Here is an 18891-nt window from a genome sequence, read left to right on the forward strand (position 1 = left end):
TAATCAAGAAAAGTAGACATATTTATATATAAAGAGTGGGGAATTCAATTATAGGAATTTATTCAGTCATTTATCATTTTGGCATTCAAAGTAGGTAGCAGTAATTGAAACAGATAATTGAGAGTACACACATTGGCAGTGAATAGGAGTTCTGGAATACACAATATACACATGTCACGACATTTCTTAAATATGAAAACATCTTTCTGAAAGCAAGATTAGAGGCATTAAGCAGTCAATAAAAAAATACATATGTATAAAAACATGAGCATAAATAATTTACTATTTTGTCATGAGTTTGGGGACCAAAATAATAGCAACAGAAAAACTGAGAACAGGGATCAAAGTATTTTTCCCTGTTAAAAGATTCATGACAACCATTTATTGAACCCTGTAAATGCAATTTTAAACGTTTTAACACAGTCACTTGACAAGCAGTGGTTTTATCTGTAGTGCAGGGAGTTCCTGTGATAGTAGAAGTCTCCAATTTTAATAAATACTGGTAAGATGAATTTTACATGTACACATATAATGACTGAAAAAGATCTTCTCACGTGTGACATATGTACATCTGTGAAACACGACAAGCTCTGCTTGAACTATTATGTCAATGTCGGCAAAATAAGCTGACCTCCACTTCGTAAAAGCAGAATGCTTTGCAGCTAAAAATCTTGTGACTGTCTTGATATTTGCCAGTATACAACGATGATTTCATGGTTTCTATAATTCTTGTCTTCCAGTTGAGTCTTTCTTCATTTTTTTTTACAAAAATCGCCAACACGTTGACAAATTCAGCCACACATAATTAATTTCATGACATGAGTAAAATAACAGGAGTTTCCTGTATATTGTGTAATCTGTACAATTCAAATTCACTCATCATCCTTCTAAGAATTCCTCTTCAACTTCATCATCGCTGTCACCGAATGTCTGTACACACAGGTTCAGATTGCGTGATCTAGCTACGGCCTGCGCAGCTATACCACTGGCAAAGTTGAAGCCGGTGGAATTCTTAGCCAGTTTAGCCATCAGTCTGTCTCTGTCGATGACTAAAGGCAGCGGAGCTGGTTCATTGCTCTCACTGCTGTCAGTGGTGTCACAGTCAGACTGCACATTGGAACTGCCTGCCAGCTGCATGTCTGACACCCCTTCTGACTGTATGTCTGTGATCCCTTCTGATTGTATGTCTGTGATCCCTTCTGGCTGTACATCTGTGATCCCTTCTGATTGTATGTCTGCAGAGATCCCGTCTAGCTGCTCGGCTTCGGCCCCTTGCAGCATCACATCTGAGACCTCATCTAGCTGCATGTCACCGGGTCCATCTTGCTGCATGTCTGTGACCCGTTCTGGGTGTCCATCTGTGGAATCCTTCGTTAACCCAACACACACAGATTTTTCCGCCACAGATTCCCGACTAACCATTCCCTTGTCAAGCTCCTTTTCACTTTCTTGTCCTAACACAGACATATCACTTTGATTTGGTTCTGACAAGGGTGCAGTCGCGGCTGAGTTTATCTCTCGCTCGCACATTGGCTCATCAACATCTGTGCGCTGAAAATTTGTCTCCTGTTTTATCAAAGAGCCGCTATTTTTGTCGTCACATGCAGATATATCAAAATCTTTACCTTCTTTCCCATCGTCGTGAGTTACCTCAGACTCACCATCGCTACCTGGATTCTGGGTTCCCATTTTCTCTGCCAACTTCTTTTGTTTCAGTCTCTCTCTTTCTGATGTTCGAACAGCGAGAACGTTTCTCAGCTCCTTCAACATTCGAACAGATTCTTCTCTTTGTTTTTTCCTTTGCTCCTGAGACAAGATGAAAAACGAGGAGATTTTGATTATTCTTTTTCTTTGGTATGTTTGACATTTCAAAGAGAAATCGTTCATCATTTAGCAAACACATGGTTTTATTTCCATAATTTCTGTGCTTGAAGTAGTTGTGTTCTACAAGTAATCTTTCAGTGCTAAAGAACTCATGTTTTGTGAATTGAGCATTTTATACCAGCAGTTTGTGCACCAGTCCACAAATTGAGATGTAGGGCGCCCTCTAGTGTCCAGCATCAAAAATGTCTGTCTTTCATTTTTAAACATAATGATAGAGAGTGGAAATGAATCATGGATAAGTTTTCCCACAACGACGCGATACTGAGTGATCATTGATATAAATGCTACTCAATATTCTGTTGCTGAATTTATCCATTGACCCTCAGGAATTCTTGGGGATCAATACATGTACTTTATCTGAACAATGAGAATTGCAGTCATTTTGCAAAGAAATCACCTTCAGTGTTTTGACTGCTAAGTAAGTTTGTCAACAATTCTTCAATCCTGACATCAATTCACGACCAAGGTCAGTCAAATGAATCAATCTCCGTGTATTTTGCTTACCTTTTCTTCGACTGTCAATGGTTCATAGTCCCAGTCAGTTTCATCAGCTTCATTTGGATCTGTATACGCTTCAAATATCTGTGATAAAAATTGCAAAAAGGGAAATGTGTACCGTGTAACTTCAAGCCTAAGGCAAATTCTGTGATTTGTTGTTAACAAGCAGATTTCAGGTTGATCAAAGCCAGTTGTCTGACCTTCGGCCCCAAAAACATTTTCACATTGCTGGTGAATTTGCATATTCACTTCTCCAGTACACAAGTGAATTATTGCCCTGTTCTGACGTGTGGATACGAATCAACTTAACTTCACTGGACAACAAGTTGTTCAGGATTGTTGATTTGGAGTCTTTTTTTTTTGAAATAAGGTAGAAGAACAAAAATAAATTTCACAGCAGGGAGTGTGAGGACACTGTTCTGATTACTGACACTGCAGCCTTATACAAATTTTAAAAAAAGTAGTAGAATTACAGGGATTGTTGATTAGAACTACAAGGTTAATAAAACATGCAGTTGTAGAGCACTAGGAAAATACTCTGCAACAAAATTTTCTAGCGCTGTAAGTCCATGTCACAATCAAGCACTTACCTGATCATCAAACTCTATTTCAGGTTCTGGTAAACCAAAGAGAGGAATTGGTTCTCTGTCCAGAGTTCCATCAGCAGTGTCTAACTCACTGGAATCCCTGGCTTGGCTTGATGCTGGGTCTGTTCATTTGAACGATAAACGTGTTTAAGTACAATTGTTTTTTCAAATGTCCTACTTTTCAAAAAAATAATTGAACATGTTTTCAAGCGTGTATAGCTTCTCCATAGATGTAATATAATATTCTAGAAACTTAGAGGGTCCTGTTGCACAAAATGCATACATGTACCATCCTCTAGTCGCCAGGCTTTTCTCGGCAGCTGAGTTACTGACTGGCGAAGGCATTCACCCCACAATCTATGCAACAGTCTACCACAAGCGCGTCAATCTGCTGCTGTTTAGCCTTTCAATTTATCACATGTTTTGATACTAATATGTCCACAGACTTGGAGCACAGTCTAACCACCCTCAATGAATGACTTCATTCCAATCTCACATACAATCACAAAATGACATACCAGTGTTTGGATTGACTTTCTTCATCACAGTTTGTTCAATATCTTACTTGCTTCCTCAGTCAGTCAGTACTAAAGATAGGTGATAGTTTTAGTGTAGGATCTATCTTATCAATGGACTTGAACAATAACCCACTAAAACTTGGAGATTGGTAAGATAGAACAAATGCCCTGCAACTTTTGTTTGTTTACCAAGAGCCATACATACAGCCTCTTAATGTCTAGTCGTGCTACGTACTTCTCAGAAACTTATGGGCAAGAAATTGATACAGTTGTTAAACCCATTACACACACTACTTATATAAAATGGAACCTTAAGGTACATTTACCATCACAGCAAGTAATTATTGTTTTGACACAACCTAAACTTCACATGATGGTGATTTTTTTCCTGTATATATTTGTCAAAGAGACCTTGATCAGATGAGCTTCCCAGCAATCTTTGCAGTCTACTTGATCCTTCTTCCCAGCATTCCCTGCAGGCATCCAGATCTCTAAGGAGTTGTGTGAGATCAGCTGACAAGTTCTCTTCATCTGTTTTAATGGCATCAATATCCTTGTATGACTCTAGTCTCTCTTGTAGTTCTCTGGACCTTTTGATGGAATTAAACGTTGAAGAAACATCTCTGTACTTTGTGATTTTCTCAACACTAATTTTCAAGAGGAGGGTTGCTATGGCTAGAAAAGAATGTGACAGTTAGTAAATGCTGTCTCATGGCTGTTTTGTTGGTTTCTGAAACAGATTCGATACAAGAGCAAGGATTATAAACAGTGGACTCATCAGCATGTACTGGTAGATGTCACAGAGCATTAGCTTAAGGGGCTTTAGGGGGGGCCAGGCTAGGATTATTACGTGTAAGGGGTCCAGGCTAGGATAAAAACCACTAAGGATGAAGTGTCCTTTTCTACTCATCCATCTGCCTGTACCGCCACATCATTCTGCATGTGTGTCTCAATCACACTGTCATGGTAATATTCTATTGAATGTTTGATAAAATTTAAGGCAGATGCCACGGAGCATTGATGAAGTTTTTATAAGGTGGCTTGAGTGTTCTGCTTATCAAGCCAGAGCAACTGGGACGGTGATTATTATCTATTTTCATATCAATCGCCAATTTGCGATATGACCCATGGTTACGCAACAGAAACTACATACATTTGCTACACTCAACTATCTTAGTTTTTGAAATTATCCGCTCAAGAAGCAGTCACTGGTTTAAACCAACACCGTCCCAGCCCCTTTAGACAATTTATCTTGTTTAGCCGTAGTTCAAACCAGAAATATATTCACCTTCAGATTTTCCCACTTTGAGATTTTCCATTATTGAAGGAACACAGGTTTGTGGTAAATCACAGAGAAATTTGTTTGCCGTGCATATGTTTTAATAATGCAAGGTTGCTTAACATTAGATACAGATGAAGTGTATGGTACACTTAGAAGTATCAAATGACACAGTTTCCATGAGGCACGTAGCAGCTTCAGATATGAAAAAAAAACATTGAAAGGGTTTCACACTGCCAGTGGTGGGATTTGAAAAAGTAACCGCCCCAAATACGCCGCATATCTCATGAAATTGGAAAATTGTGGCTATATCCTGCTGTACGTTGAAAGGATTAAGACTTCTAAAGCTGATGTCCAGACAAAACAAGTATGTAACCACCATGCTTTGCGATACTGACTTCACACAAACTGCATATCTATCCTTTAATTGCACACCTACTTGAAAAGAACTCATTCTGGCGGAGTGAATTTGAAGATTTCAGTTTCAATGTGCTGGAACGCTTGATGCATGTCCCACTTTCAAATGACCTTCATCTGCCTGGTCTAATTTCCTGATAGCACCTACTCAGCATATGTAATCTTAAAAATAGGGTTCCTGTTGCTGAAATGAATACACTGATGAGAAAATTGAGAGCCACATGTAATGACAGACAATCAGAGTTAAGCGGGTCACTGTTTACACTGTATGCTGCTCCATTACAGAAGTTTGGGTCTAATATGTATGAGGCAGTGTTCAATAAATACCAGCTTGGACTATCAGAAGTACATGTATTTTTCAATTCCAGGTACATGCAATGGGCATTTTCAAGTTACAGTCACTGGGACATGCAGCTTCCAAGAACCTTTTAGCTTAATAGTTGGCTGAACAGCTCAGTCATGATTGATTCAATTTCAAACAGCCAATCAGCTGCACCATGGCCTTAGTTTCAGACCCCTTAACTGGCTGTAAATAATTACATGTACAATCCACCAATAAGAGATGACCTTCCGAGCTGCTGCACTTTGGCCCTGATGTGATGTTTTCTTTTCTTTGTGGCGTATTTCATATGTTTCATCTTGAAATCATGGATGATTTGTGCAAAACAGTGAGATAACAGGATGGTTTCAGGGCTGGATACTTGGAATCAGACATTTCACTACCATTTGGAACTTGATGTTGAATAAAACATTCACCCTGGCCCGCATTCCACTGTTCTGCGACCTCTGTACACTACGGGTTGGAGGTTGCAGAGCACCGAAGTGCATGAACACAGCTGAATCTTTCAGTCTAGAACTCTGAGAGGACACTTCCCAAACTCATGTGCTTCATCACTTGCACAAGAGGCAAGAACGTGCCACTGCACTGTGGAATGCTGTATGCCCAATAGATTTAGAATGCAACTGTTCTTTCTATCTTACATTACAAGGATGTGAATGACAAACATTATTACATGCCTCAATATGAGTACAAATCAATGCATTGATTTGAATAGGAACATCCGGGGAGTTAGCGAGCCTATGAACGATCTACTGACCGGTTTCCATGGTTACCCGGTCCAGTGAAGCCCTTCGACATTTTCGACGTCAAAGTAGACGATTAACGCAAGATGTAAAATATCTATGCGCGCACTGCTATTTTGACTTCCGTTAAAATCTGTTTGATGCTGGTCGATAATGGTATAATTGTTTCAAAATAACCCGCATGTAATTAAATGTCATTTAGCATTAACTGTGAAGAGGCATGTAATAAAAATATTATTGCCTGAATACATGGGTTTATGTACCCTCGCAGCAGGAGACAATTTGCCCTCTTGGCGTCAGGCAAATTGTCACCTGCTCTCGGGCACATAAACCCATGTATTCAGGCAATAATATATATAATATTGACCTTCACGACTTAAAATTTGTATGCCAATGGAAATGGAAACTTTGCTAAAATATCACTGATTTTTATTGATGCAGGGGGATCTGCATATATGTGCAAGGTCAAATATTCGACTGTTTTTAATAAAAATATGCTTAGATGATGTTACAAAAAGACTGTCATTACCAATATATGCTTTTCATCCAAATTTCAAATATGCAAGACCAACTTATCTGTCAAAAGCACTATAATTACACCAAAGTACAGTGCAAAAACCGCTAGATCTACATGTAGCTCACTAAACAGTCTTCTCTCATGATGGCAAGAAATCAAGAACGTTAAAACTACATAAACACTACTTTCTTCTATACCTTTTCAAAGCTGCCTGTAGATGCATCTCAATGCTGTGAACTGCAGTTATAACTCCGCATGTCGGTAGACTGGGCTCTCGTATGTCGGTGACATTGCCTCTCTTGTCGTCTTTTTCAAAAATACCAACTCGATGGAAGTTGTAGCTTTTCTGCAAGGCTGCTAGATTACTCTCGGTGACTGTACTGGGTTCACATATCAGTTTACGGAAACTTTTGAAAAGATCTGATTCTGAAATAGAGCAATTTCAAGAACAAAATCTTAATTTTCAGACTTGCATCAAACCCAGCGGTTACTATAATCTGCATGGCAATGTGTTGAAGAGAAAATGTTGATATCTTGAGAATATCTTAAGCTACATACCAGTACATTCTGTGATTTTGCGGTACACACAAGATTTAAATTACTGAACGGTAATTCTCTAAAGAAAACATAATGTAATAATCTTGTACAATTACTAAAAATAAAGAAAAACAATTCCCATGAATAATTATTTACTTATTTATTAATTCATTTGTTTTTTTATAATATGCTCAAAGCATTAAAGAAAGAAATATCTCCAAACAAAATTTATTTATTTATTTATAATATGCTTCATTCGTAAGAGGAAATATCTCCAAAATGATTTTATTTATTTATTTATTTATTTATTTATTTTTAATGTGCTTCTCTGTTATGGAAGGAAATATCTTCAAATAAATTTGTATTATTTATTTATTTATTTATCTATTTATTTGATTATAATATGCTTCATTCATTAAAGATTTATTTATTTATAATATGCTTCATTCACTATAGAAGGAAATATCTCCACAACAAACGGCGCTACAATTATCACTAGAGGTCCAAAGAAAGCGAAATCAGCAATAAAATCCATGTACCTGTCCAATGCATAACATCACCATATGCCTCAGTGCAGAAACACAGTGCCAACCTTCTGATGAACTCCGACCTCTGATCACTGAGAAGATTTGACATGGCCTGGTGAATAATTCCAATGAAACTGGTTACAGTGACTACAGTTACGTGGCAAAGGTCTTGAGAAAGAATGACTGAAAACTCGTAAATAGAAATGTGTGGAATATGATGATGGTCATTGATTTCATCACAGTCCCCCCAGAGGGACGGTGAATTTCACTGGCTGTTTTTCGAAATTCGAAAATTGTATTTTTCTCCATAGAGTTAACAAAGGGATGGTGGCCATTTTGAATTTTAAATATCGGTAAATCTTGAGTTATTTGTTTCCTGGTATCAAAATTTGCACGGTGATCCAAGATTTTTATTCTTGATTTTGAAAGAGAATGATTGAAATATTCTTTGAGGAAAGTTTGAGCAAAAGTTTAAATCTTTCACTTTTGAGGTGCATACTACCTTTGAATTTAGACTTGAGAAAGAGAAGAGGAGATTGCAATAGCAAGAAGACATCTTACACTTTTTCTAAATTTTAAAGGGACAAAGTCGGCCATTTTTCATGACTTTTGTTTGATATGAGATACTACTTATATTGTTTGACATGTGGAAAGATCCTGAATAAATGGGTGACCATGCATATATTCGACCCCGGTTTTAGAGACGATAAATAAAACCATAGCGAAAATTAATTAATGGTCATGACCATTCATTCATTTTTGCGATGGTTTCATGTGTCGTGTCTAAAACTGGGGTCGAATATATGCATGGTCACCCATATTCATTATCTTTCAACACGTCAAACAATATAAGTAGTCTTGCATTAACAAAATTCATGAAAAATGGCCGACTTTGTCCCTTTAATAATTCATTGAAAAGCATGTATTTGTCGTCAGTTTGCAGTGGAGGCTCTATCCATCCACAGTAACTCAGGTAAGTCAACCATTGCATCTGTCAACATTGAATATACAGCATGATCAGTGCAGTGAACAATTACCTTCAGGGCTGCTAGTGAATAGTTGTCTGTTGCTTCAGAGATAACCGAATCATTTGCATCGGGGTTGTCATCCTTGACAGGCAAACCTTGCTGATGAAATGCAGAGGATAAACGTGTCATTTATTTTATGACATTGCAAATTGTTATCTAGCATGCTATGAATTATTTCCCCATATTCTGCCTGATTATTTCATACTTATTGCCTGCACAGTAATCATAGTCAAACATGTACAGTTTTACTCAACAAGATGATTATGACAAAGCAATGTTTCCTACAGTCAGTGTCTACAATTCAACCAGTTTAGGATCGTACTGTTTTCAAAATATCTCTTGCACAGTGCCTGTTAACTTGTTAACCTTTCAATTTGCTACACCATCAAACATACATGTAGGTCATCAATATTCAGCTCTGCAGGTAAAGTGGCTGGATATGAATGCCGTCCCCCACAGTTCCGTAATATACACCAACATGACCAGGTACCTTTTGCAGTGGTGTGAAACACGGCCCCAGATCTTCAGCAGGAATGGAAGACACATAGTTGCCAATGTTGTCAATTTCTACACTGAGTGGAAAACTCTCAAGTAATGTAGAAGCTGCTTCTTTCAGGGCAAGTATCAGATTTCTGGCTGTGTGGAAGACGGTTCTACGAAGCAGTGGACACTGTCTGTGAGTTCCCTGTAGACGACTCTGTTCCAGTCGTGCAATTGGCGTCTTTGGACTGATCCTGTCAAAGATAAGAGAGAGTGCTTTCCTTTAACACTTAACCTGCCAGGTTCTAGGCCAAAACCCATTGCTTTCAGTGGTTAGTGCAGATCTGATTACAGGGAATTGGGGGTAAACAGGTTAATTAACGATGGAAGCATCATCTTAGCAAATATACTTCTGTAATTAACTCTGGTGGAAACTGGACGCTAACAGTAATGTCATGTTTGACTCTGGACCCTCTATCAAATTGTAAAATTTTACCTTCTAAAAACACCATTTCTATCAAAATGGTAGATGTGCATATACATTTATGAAAACATCGATTATCTACACATTTATGTTGATGACAATTAATATGATAACTTGATATACTTACATCAAGAAGCCCCTTGCTATGAGCTCTGATTCTTGAATAAGTCTAACCGACTTTTTATGAATGGTGGCAAATGTCTGGCTCATCTCCAGAAACTGGCGTAAACTCTGAATGTTGTCACTGTGCATGTGTTTCAGTTTGAATATGTGACCTGCCTTCTTTGCCTCAACTGAGAGACAGATCAACAAAAGCATGGCAACCAGTGCCAATGTCAGCACACTAGTATGTGTACAGCCATCATTAACTTGCACTATGATGCCGATGATGCAAGCAAGTAAAAGAACGGCAACAGTGACAATCCTGAGGAGAGAAATGAAGACGGCATAAAATTAAGGATGAAAACTCCTCCTGACGACATGCAAGAGATCAGTTTAATTTCTTTTGCAAAGCACGGGGAAAAATGTATTGGAGAGAAGAATTGCCTAACATTGCAAAATCCAATAACTGCAGCACATTAGGGTGAGGACATTTTGGCAGAACTGGGTCTGTCTCTTGTCTCACTGAAATAAACTTGTGTTATGCACAGAGGTGCAGTTCAGTGCCAACAGTTCATGTTACAAATTATGTTTTGCAGCTGATCCAAAATATTATGATAACCCTGCTATTTTCTAGCACAGCTACATTTTGTGAAGAAAAAACTTCCATCACTTTTTCACCTGCAAACTTTAACTATTAGGTATCACGTAATCTTTCTGAAAGCATATTTATTATCTTGTTGGAAATGATCAAAGTTCGATATTGAATGAATTGAGCTTTTCACTGCCCACACTCTGAGTATGAAGCCAGATAAAATCTGGTGGCCAACCACACACCATTATGATTTATGGAACTTTAATCAATACCTAGTTTTCCACGAAATGGGCAAAGACACCAAAGACACGACAAAGTCAATTGGATGTGTTTATCATGAGATGAATGATAGAGAGAATTAAGACTTGATAAAAAATCAGTCACTTGAGGGAACTGCATACATAAATTTCTCTCAGGAAGAATCGAATGAGAATAGCAAATCACTGACAAACTGATTGTATGAATATAAAACCTTACTTGATGAAATTGATGTGGCTTTTTAAACTTGTTGACTTCTGATGAAACAGACTGGGACCATAGGTGTCCAGGAATTCCCTGTCGCTTGGCAAGAGCAATTTACTCTCACATAAATCCCTCGTGTAACTGGTCAAAAACTGCAAATTCTGCAGAATGAGGAAACAAGGTGGCAAATTAGATCATAAATGTTACACATACAGACATGATGGAATTATGATATAATACAATATTGCTAAATAATATTTTCTTCATTCATGAGGAAATGGAAGAGTAACTCCAACCCAACACAATTTGGTTTATTTTTCTGGGACCTGATAAAAACATGGGGGGAATAATACAAAGTCTCTAATGGCAAGACTGGATAACACTTGGCCCACACCAAGCTACACTATAATTCAACATTATCCTAGGGGGTATGCTTGTACTTATTTATCACCATTCGAGGGGGTATGCTTGTACTAATTTTTATTATTCTCCTAGGGGTATGTTTGCACTTATTCATCACTATCCTAGGGGGTATGTTTGCACTTATTCATCACTATCCCTGGGGGTACTGTGCACTTATTCATCACAATCCTAAGGGTATGTTTGAACTTATTCATCACTATCCTATGTGGTATGTTTGTACTTACCCATCAGAAAAACATCTTTACACAAATATTAATTAACTCAATGAGAGGAAGATGGGTCGAACGTTCTTCAGGTGTGCCTTATTACGGTAACCACTCCAGCAAAACTCGACACATTATTACACAATGGAGCAATGTAATGCAAAACCTTTCCACTTCACAGTTGAGCTAAGATCAAGTTCATTAATAATTCAAATACTTTATAATCAGATATCGCAGACATGTTCAGCCAACTGACATCAACATATATCTATGATTTTGTATAGAGAGCTTTAACACATTTCTTATGTTTCAGCTCCCCAACAATGTCAGACATGCTGATCGAATGATGCCACTGAAAGAATTTTTTGTGGACATACATTGAAAGAGCAACAGAATTCTGCTGTCCTCTTAAAGATTCTCAAATGAATGCATTCTACACAATCCAATGTTATTGCTGAATTCTGATTATTTATGGACAGCCTACAACATATTTCAGGTTAATTTTTATGTTCATACAGTGGCTTTCCTTTAATGAAAAATGCTCAAGAGTTATGACTTGTAAAGGTGACCAATTTTGGATACCTTACATCATACTGACAGATAAAGTATCTGCCTTTGAAATAATGTCAAGGAATACACCCAAATGATAGCGTGCGCCAACTTTGTTCCTCCAGCACGCATCTTCTCAGATTGACATAATTGCTAATTTCTGCTCTGAAGATTGCAAAATGTTATGACAATCAGTTGATAGTTGTGCAAGATGAAACATACATTTGTGGGGTTGATATTTCAAAATGCTTGATTTATACTTCAAAGCAAAACACCGTAACGGTTCCAATTCTAAACCTTTACACCTATTACCAATCAGCTGAAATGTTCATTCACATGGAAACTGAAGCACAGTAGATTGGCACTAACCACTTCTTCCTCAATCATAATTCCATGATGGTCTCCATGCCAACCGATTACCTTCTCTTTCAGTGCCACTGCGGTAATCTAAAATCAGAGATAATTGGCTTTTGTTTAATAAGGATGTAATCAGTACACTCATACATAAAAACAGGATGTGTATGATTGATTACTTCACCAATTTTGTAACATTGTAGCACTATCAGGTTTCTTAGTTTTCAAAGTCCAGGGAGGAATGACCGGGGTTCAAAGTAACGATTGATTAGAAACCTATCTATCTATCTATCTATCTATCGCTCTAGCTATCTGTCTATCTCGAGCTCACGTGAAAGTCAATATTACTAAATTCACTGAACAAGTTATCTGATAATGCATTCAGGCAGATGAGAGATTGCAATAAAACATTGGATATGTAAAGAACACATTTTCTTGGCAAGTCAGGAAAAAACTTCTGTTTCGTCAGCCGAAGTACTCATGGGCAACATGTTGTACAAGGTCAACATATTGCCTGGATTTCCGCAATTTAATTCAATTTCCTGGAAAGGCATCCAAAGTGAGGCATGTCATAATTAATGCTTCTATTAAATTATTAAAGGGAAGACTGGAGACTTGTCGGGTTGAATAAAATAGCATTAAAATGCTGACCATCATGACATCAAGCCAGGTGTTAGACGCAGTATTCATCGGTTTGTTTTCTGGATGAGGTCTTGATGATGGCATTGGGGAAGTTTCGAAGTCTAGATGGCCAACTTCTTGTAGGTGTTGATACAGCGGTGAATTCTGATGGATTAAATATGACAGGAAAAATATTATTTAGAGAAATGTCAAGAGTTAATCTTGAAATCATTATGATAGAAGTCTGGGCAGACAGTCATCTTAAAAGCAGGAACTTCAAGATGTTTTAATTGTTCCTAAGTAAGGTATGATAGTTTAAAACCAAGTTTTTGAATTTTGTTTTGCATAAAACCCATCACCTCACCAAGCCCTTTGGATTGGAAAAACGCATTGGAATTTCAGTTCTAAGAAGTTGCAATACATATCCCCTTTTTTTCATATATTATTCTCAAACTCAACTGCTCATAATAGTTCAGTTTCCTATCCAACACCACTCTTTAAAGGGTATTCATATTGAAATGGTGAACAGCCTTCTCCTGACACATGGCAATGTATCAAATCCCTACACAGGAAGGGCTGTTCATCCCTTAACCCTTTAACCACCATGGATGGTTTCACCCAAACCCATTGTTATCAATGGCGTGTATATGGACCTGTTTACAGGGAATCAGCGGTGAACAGGTTAAAGCACTAGACACAAATAAATGGAATGCAATAGCAATGTTCAGGGTTACAGTTTGTTACTAAATATAGCTGCACGCACGTGACATCAGGCACTGCAGTTTGCAATAGAATAGGGACAACTTTTGTCACCGTTGCATGCGTGACTGTTGTTGCAGCTTGTACTTTGAGCCGTAAATATGTTTTTTCAGTATTCATTGTAACACTACCTGCAGTTACCTACCAGATTTCATTTTTGTCATTCTTTCATGTGTTATTTCCAAAGTGTAATCTAAATATGCAGACAAATAATACGTTTATTTTTGCATATTAATAAGGTAAGAAAGACCTCATCTGTGAACAGCTCTATTTGCATACCCTTTCCTTGCATAAAAGGGCAGTTTGTCTACTACAAAGGCCAGACACTTCCTTTGGAGATATTCAGCTGCATGATGGAAATTGCGCAAGAAGGAGCAGTGTCCAATCTTTGCAGTAGAGGCAGCATAGCTGAGGATCAAACATTTCACTCCATTGCATTTGCATGCATGAAGCTGAATGTTAATTGCATCTGCAAAATGCATAGCAATACTCTATGTATTCATGGAAAAGGCCACATGTGCCTGGAGTTGTCTATGCACATGCCTTCTCTCTATGCATGTACACAGGCATTAACTCCTGGCACCGGTGGTATAGGTCCTGCCCTGTGCCAAACCAGAGGACAGCATCTTTGCCCGGATATTGTCAAACATAAACACTGTTACAAACACTTCGCAAAGAAGAAGCTACAGCATGAGAGAGAAGCAGAGACTCCCTGCTTCTAGCTTCACTTCCATTGATACAGTCACAGTCCCCTGGATCTGGTGTAGCAATAGCATGTGTACCTGCTTCTATCAAAAATGACAATTTTAATATGGTTTTAACAATTTATCATGTCATTCAGAAAAGGAATGGGTATTTCTGTTATTGAACATGTGATACCTGGCGATATTCATTTCAGAAACTGTCAGTACCCATGGGCCGGTACGGCACGGTGGCATTGGTGGAAAAACTATCGTGGCGTTCGTCGCCAGACATCCACAATGTATTGTTATGCTGAAAATATTCCAGTACCTCAAACACGACATCGTCATCAAATTCTGCATCGAACTCGTCCGACGCTTCCATTATTTAGGATATATAAACTTCACGGCGCGAGCGGTGCTTGTTGTGGCCGGGATATCACTTTGACGTTTGACTCTATCTCCATCCCGGCCTTCTCCATCACCATGTGTACTGAACTCGGCAATTACTCTTTAACGGCACATGTCGCAAATAAAATTTTCAGTTCCTCGGTGCAGCTGAACAAGTTGAAAACCGTTTCAGCATCACATCACGTTAAATAATATAGATTAAAATTTCAATTGATCGTATAAGCATGCTGATTGAGCAAAATAATTCAAAAGTTATTCCTTTACCGACACCAAAGTTAAAGAGAGCACTAGAACCAGATTCGTTGAAGTTGTGTATTTGAAACTGATTCCAATGCTAACTATATTCTAACGTGCAGTAAAACATTCAAAATGGCTGCGCCCTATCGGCGAAAAGCCGTGTTGCAATATCGACTATATCTTACATCAGACTAAACATTTCTTAGTTGTTCTTTGACACGCCAATATCACTTCTTCTCATCTGTGTATCAGGACTGTAGTTCAATAATAAGTGAAGCTAAACTTTCAGACAAAAATCACGACGCGATATTACTAAAATTAGATCGAGCTCTTGTCCAACATTATTGGGTCGGGATTCACATTCGGTTTCTGAGACAGCTGCCGTGGTTCTTCGTCGTTTCTCTTCTTTCAGTAAGTAGATAAATGAGAGAAAATGAAGAAACAACACGTACTAAACTGCATGTTTTCGGCATGGTATCCACAATTCAAACATGTGAGCATAAAGAGGTAGGTCACGATTACATAAAGTTTGGCTCAGTTACACTCATCTTTTGCATTTTCTTACCGAATCCATGGATGAACGAAAATAGATACCGAATCTAAACGATTTAATGTAGTCTCAGAAATTAAGAAGTTTTCATTCCTACTAATACAGTGTTTTTCTTTCCACAGCAAAGTTTTACCCTGTCCAAAAGATTTTCATGACTATTTGATGTCAGATGGCAGTCTTGTATTACCTCAAAGGTAAATAACATACAAATCAGGACTTTATTTCTGTAATACATGTAAGTGAACACACATACACACATGTATTAAGTGAACACACACACACACACACATGTATAATATGTAACAGGTCTGACCTGAGAGCGAGCGCAGCGTAGTATATCGTCATTGATGTTTTCAGGCAATAGCATGCTCATTTCTGTGTTTGATGCATGATTCATAACTTAGCCATTGACTCGTTGAGGTTTAATTGTTGTCAATTGTTTTCTAGAATAACGTTTATAGCAATTTAACTCGGAAATGCCAAGTTCACTAACGAAAATTATTTAAAACTGGTAAATTATATGATTCCGATCAGTTTATTATATTAAACAGGGGCGGGAACAGAGGCAGTCTAATGTAAAACGCGTACTTGATATTCCCGTCGGTAGCTAGCTCTCAGCACACTATTTTTAATTCTCGCGTGAGTTTACCGTTCGTTCTCGCGAGAGTAGGCTTGTTTCAAAATGGCGGCGCCTAGTGATGACCGATCCGGGCCTTCAAAAGTGAACGAAAATAGTCATTTTGAAACAAATTTCACACTTTCTTTGGAACAGAGAGATTCTTTTGTCGGCAATACACATTGTCGAGTAGTTTTTGTGGTAGATGATATCTTTAATTTCACGCAATCCGTGTAAAAGTATTCAAAATGGCCGCCTCCATGGAACTGTGCTCTCTTTTCAAACTCGTAGGTATATAGAGATTCCATTCTAAATTTCTTGTACACGCATTAGTCTTAATGCTCGCTTTCGGCCGCTCTCGCTGCGCTCGCTATAAATCTATAAATATATATATAAATGTGTATATATATATATATATATATATATATATATATATATATATATATATATATATATATATATATATATATATATATATATATATATATATATATATATATATCGAAGTATACACAATTGCATGTGGTTAGTGTAGCACGTCCCAATCATATAATGTTAGTGTCAAGCTAGTAATCCTTTCACTTCTATCTGAGGATTGCAGTAATTTGTTTATATATATGTATACTGTGTTAGCGCTGGGTTTGGAAAGCTGTTAGCCACTGTGGCGAATAGTTTCAAATTTTATTAGCCACAGACAAATTTTATTAGCCACACATTTTTACGAAAACAGAGCTTTCTATAGTGCTATTATCTCCAGTGTCGGTTGCATGCACAAGAATAAACTATCAACACATCAACCTTGTATCCAATTGCCTTCATTGTAACACTGCGAATTACATGATTCTGGACCGCGATGCAAATCGACAGCAACGCGGGACGTTGAGACCACGATTAAAGTGAACTGCAACACGCAAGGTTGAGCTCGCGATGCAAATCAACAGCATGACAGCAACACTGAATGTTCGGACTGCGATTAAAATAGAAGTTTGTTACACGTAATTACGTTCAATCAGTACACGTAGCGTCTTTGTCACGTTATACAAGACGTCGCGTACATGTGGCACTGACGTTCGGAACGTCATCAAACGACACTTCTACGTGTAGTCATAATTACGTAAAGTAATTCTTAGATTCTTAGATCAAGCATCTTTGATATCAGAAAATTCTGTAGAGTTCACCAGTACAAGACGTACGTGCTATGATTTCCTGACATAAATGAAATGTTGTCGTCTAATTCAATTTTTTATCTGAAGCTGTCACAAAGATTTCCTTAAACCACATAAGTAACTGTATTACAGAAATCGGTAAATTTTACGCGAGGACACAAGCTTGAATAGTCTTCGTGTAGAGAAATTAATTGTTTCTTAAAACTTAGACTAATTTCTTATGTTTCTGAAAAAAACAATACTGCAAAATCAACCAAAAAAATCACAACTGAGCACGGATACGCGTACGCCACTGTGTGCCTTCAGACGTACACGTAATTAGGTTTAACCTCTAATGAACAACAACACGGAACGTCGAGACCGCGATGCAAATCGACAGCAACACGGAATGCGTCATTGGGATGGCAATTTACATGTAAATAACATCAATACGGAACCATGAGGACCGCGATGCAAATCGACCGCCATTAAAATAAGACCGCGATTAAAATGCTCAAAACGGAACGTCTAGACCGCGATGCAAATAAATTTCAACACCGAAAGTTGTGACCGCGATTTAAATGCGTATGTCTGCTTTAGCAAAAGTTTCAATTCTCGCGAGTGTTCACTTTGCTTACTGTACACTAGACAAAATGACGTCAAATTTATCGCGAGACTAGGGCTCAATTGCGTCTGCCTATATTTTCAATTCTCGCGATAGTCATTTATGTGCATGCTGTACACTATACCACAGGGACGCGTTATCTTTCGAATGACGAATGTTGGTACTATGAGTACCCATTTTTGAACATTATGACTCGATCTTTTACAACATTTGTTTTCCGTGTTTGCTTGTTCACAATAACATATCAATTATTAATGAATATTTATATTTCCTTCTGATTATAAAAATAGTATTTTCAAGATTAAGTGCTTTGCCACTGTTATTATATAAAACACCAAGGGTGGACACAAACCGGACACCTGAAAGAAAACTGCTCTGTACGTCAATCATTTCAAACAGATACTGTCATTGGACAGGTGGCGCGTGGTTCATCGGAACGCGTACGGTCTGTACGTTACCACGTACGACTCGAGCTCGAACCTTAGTAAAAATCACTGAAATATGAAAAAATGACCCAAAAGATATTCCACACTTCGCATATTGTTAGACAGGCACTAGGTTTAATTAGTTGTACGCATATGTCTTACTTTAATGCCATGAAACAGTCGAAAACTGTGCGAGATCCACACTTCCGGATTGAAACACTGGGACGTCATTTACAATGTTTGTATTTGCACATACTTACGTCATAGGAAAGCTGGCACTTCATAGCCAATCAGCACT

The 18891-nt window shown here is 37.9% G+C and overlaps 2 protein-coding genes across 3 annotated transcripts in view; one reads left to right on the forward strand and one right to left on the reverse strand.

The window, feature by feature from the left end:
- Window positions 1–43: 43 nt before the first annotated feature.
- Window positions 44–16276, reverse strand: LOC139135545 (vezatin-like). Of its 2 annotated transcripts, none has more exons than XM_070702985.1 (13): window positions 16096–16276; window positions 13176–13310; window positions 12540–12617; window positions 11011–11156; window positions 9967–10263; window positions 9366–9609; window positions 8885–8974; window positions 7860–7959; window positions 6981–7209; window positions 3899–4077; window positions 2973–3091; window positions 2389–2466; window positions 44–1806 (listed from the first exon to the last, which is right to left on the reverse strand). In XM_070702985.1, the coding sequence occupies exons 1-13, from the start codon at window positions 16177–16179 to the stop codon at window positions 880–882; spliced, it is 2706 nt and encodes a 901-aa protein (XP_070559086.1). In that variant the 5' UTR covers window positions 16180–16276; the 3' UTR covers window positions 44–879. The 2 variants fall into 2 exon arrangements, with proteins under 2 accessions (XP_070559086.1, XP_070559087.1); XM_070702986.1 differs by lacking the exon at window positions 16096–16276 and adding an exon at window positions 14916–15099.
- The window catches only part of LOC139135549 (translation initiation factor eIF2 assembly protein-like), a 36893-nt gene continuing 33337 nt past the window's right edge, over window positions 15336–18891 (forward strand). The window contains exons 1-2 of the mRNA XM_070702991.1: window positions 15336–15739; window positions 15905–15976. Coding sequence (XP_070559092.1) covers window positions 15666–15739; window positions 15905–15976 — 146 coding nt within the window. The 5' untranslated portion in view covers window positions 15336–15665. The remainder of the gene's footprint in view (window positions 15740–15904; window positions 15977–18891) is intronic.

The sequence above is a fragment of the Ptychodera flava genome, chromosome 6 (genome assembly GCF_041260155.1).
Source record: "Ptychodera flava strain L36383 chromosome 6, AS_Pfla_20210202, whole genome shotgun sequence".
In the NCBI taxonomy this organism is placed as follows: domain Eukaryota; kingdom Metazoa; phylum Hemichordata; class Enteropneusta; family Ptychoderidae; genus Ptychodera; species Ptychodera flava.

Bases quoted from the DNA above. Each gene is read 5' to 3' on its own strand.
- LOC139135545 (XM_070702985.1), bottom strand. From the start codon at position 16,179: ATGAATCATGCATCAAACACAGAAATGAGCATGCTATTGCCTGAAAAC. The intron at 7,960-8,884 runs GTAATTGTTCAC...ATTATTCACCAG, and splicing joins ATTCACTAGCAGCCCTGAAG to GCCATGTCAAATCTTCTCAG. The intron at 1,807-2,388 runs GTAAGCAAAATA...ATCTTGTCTCAG, and splicing joins CATTGACAGTCGAAGAAAAG to GAGCAAAGGAAAAAACAAAG.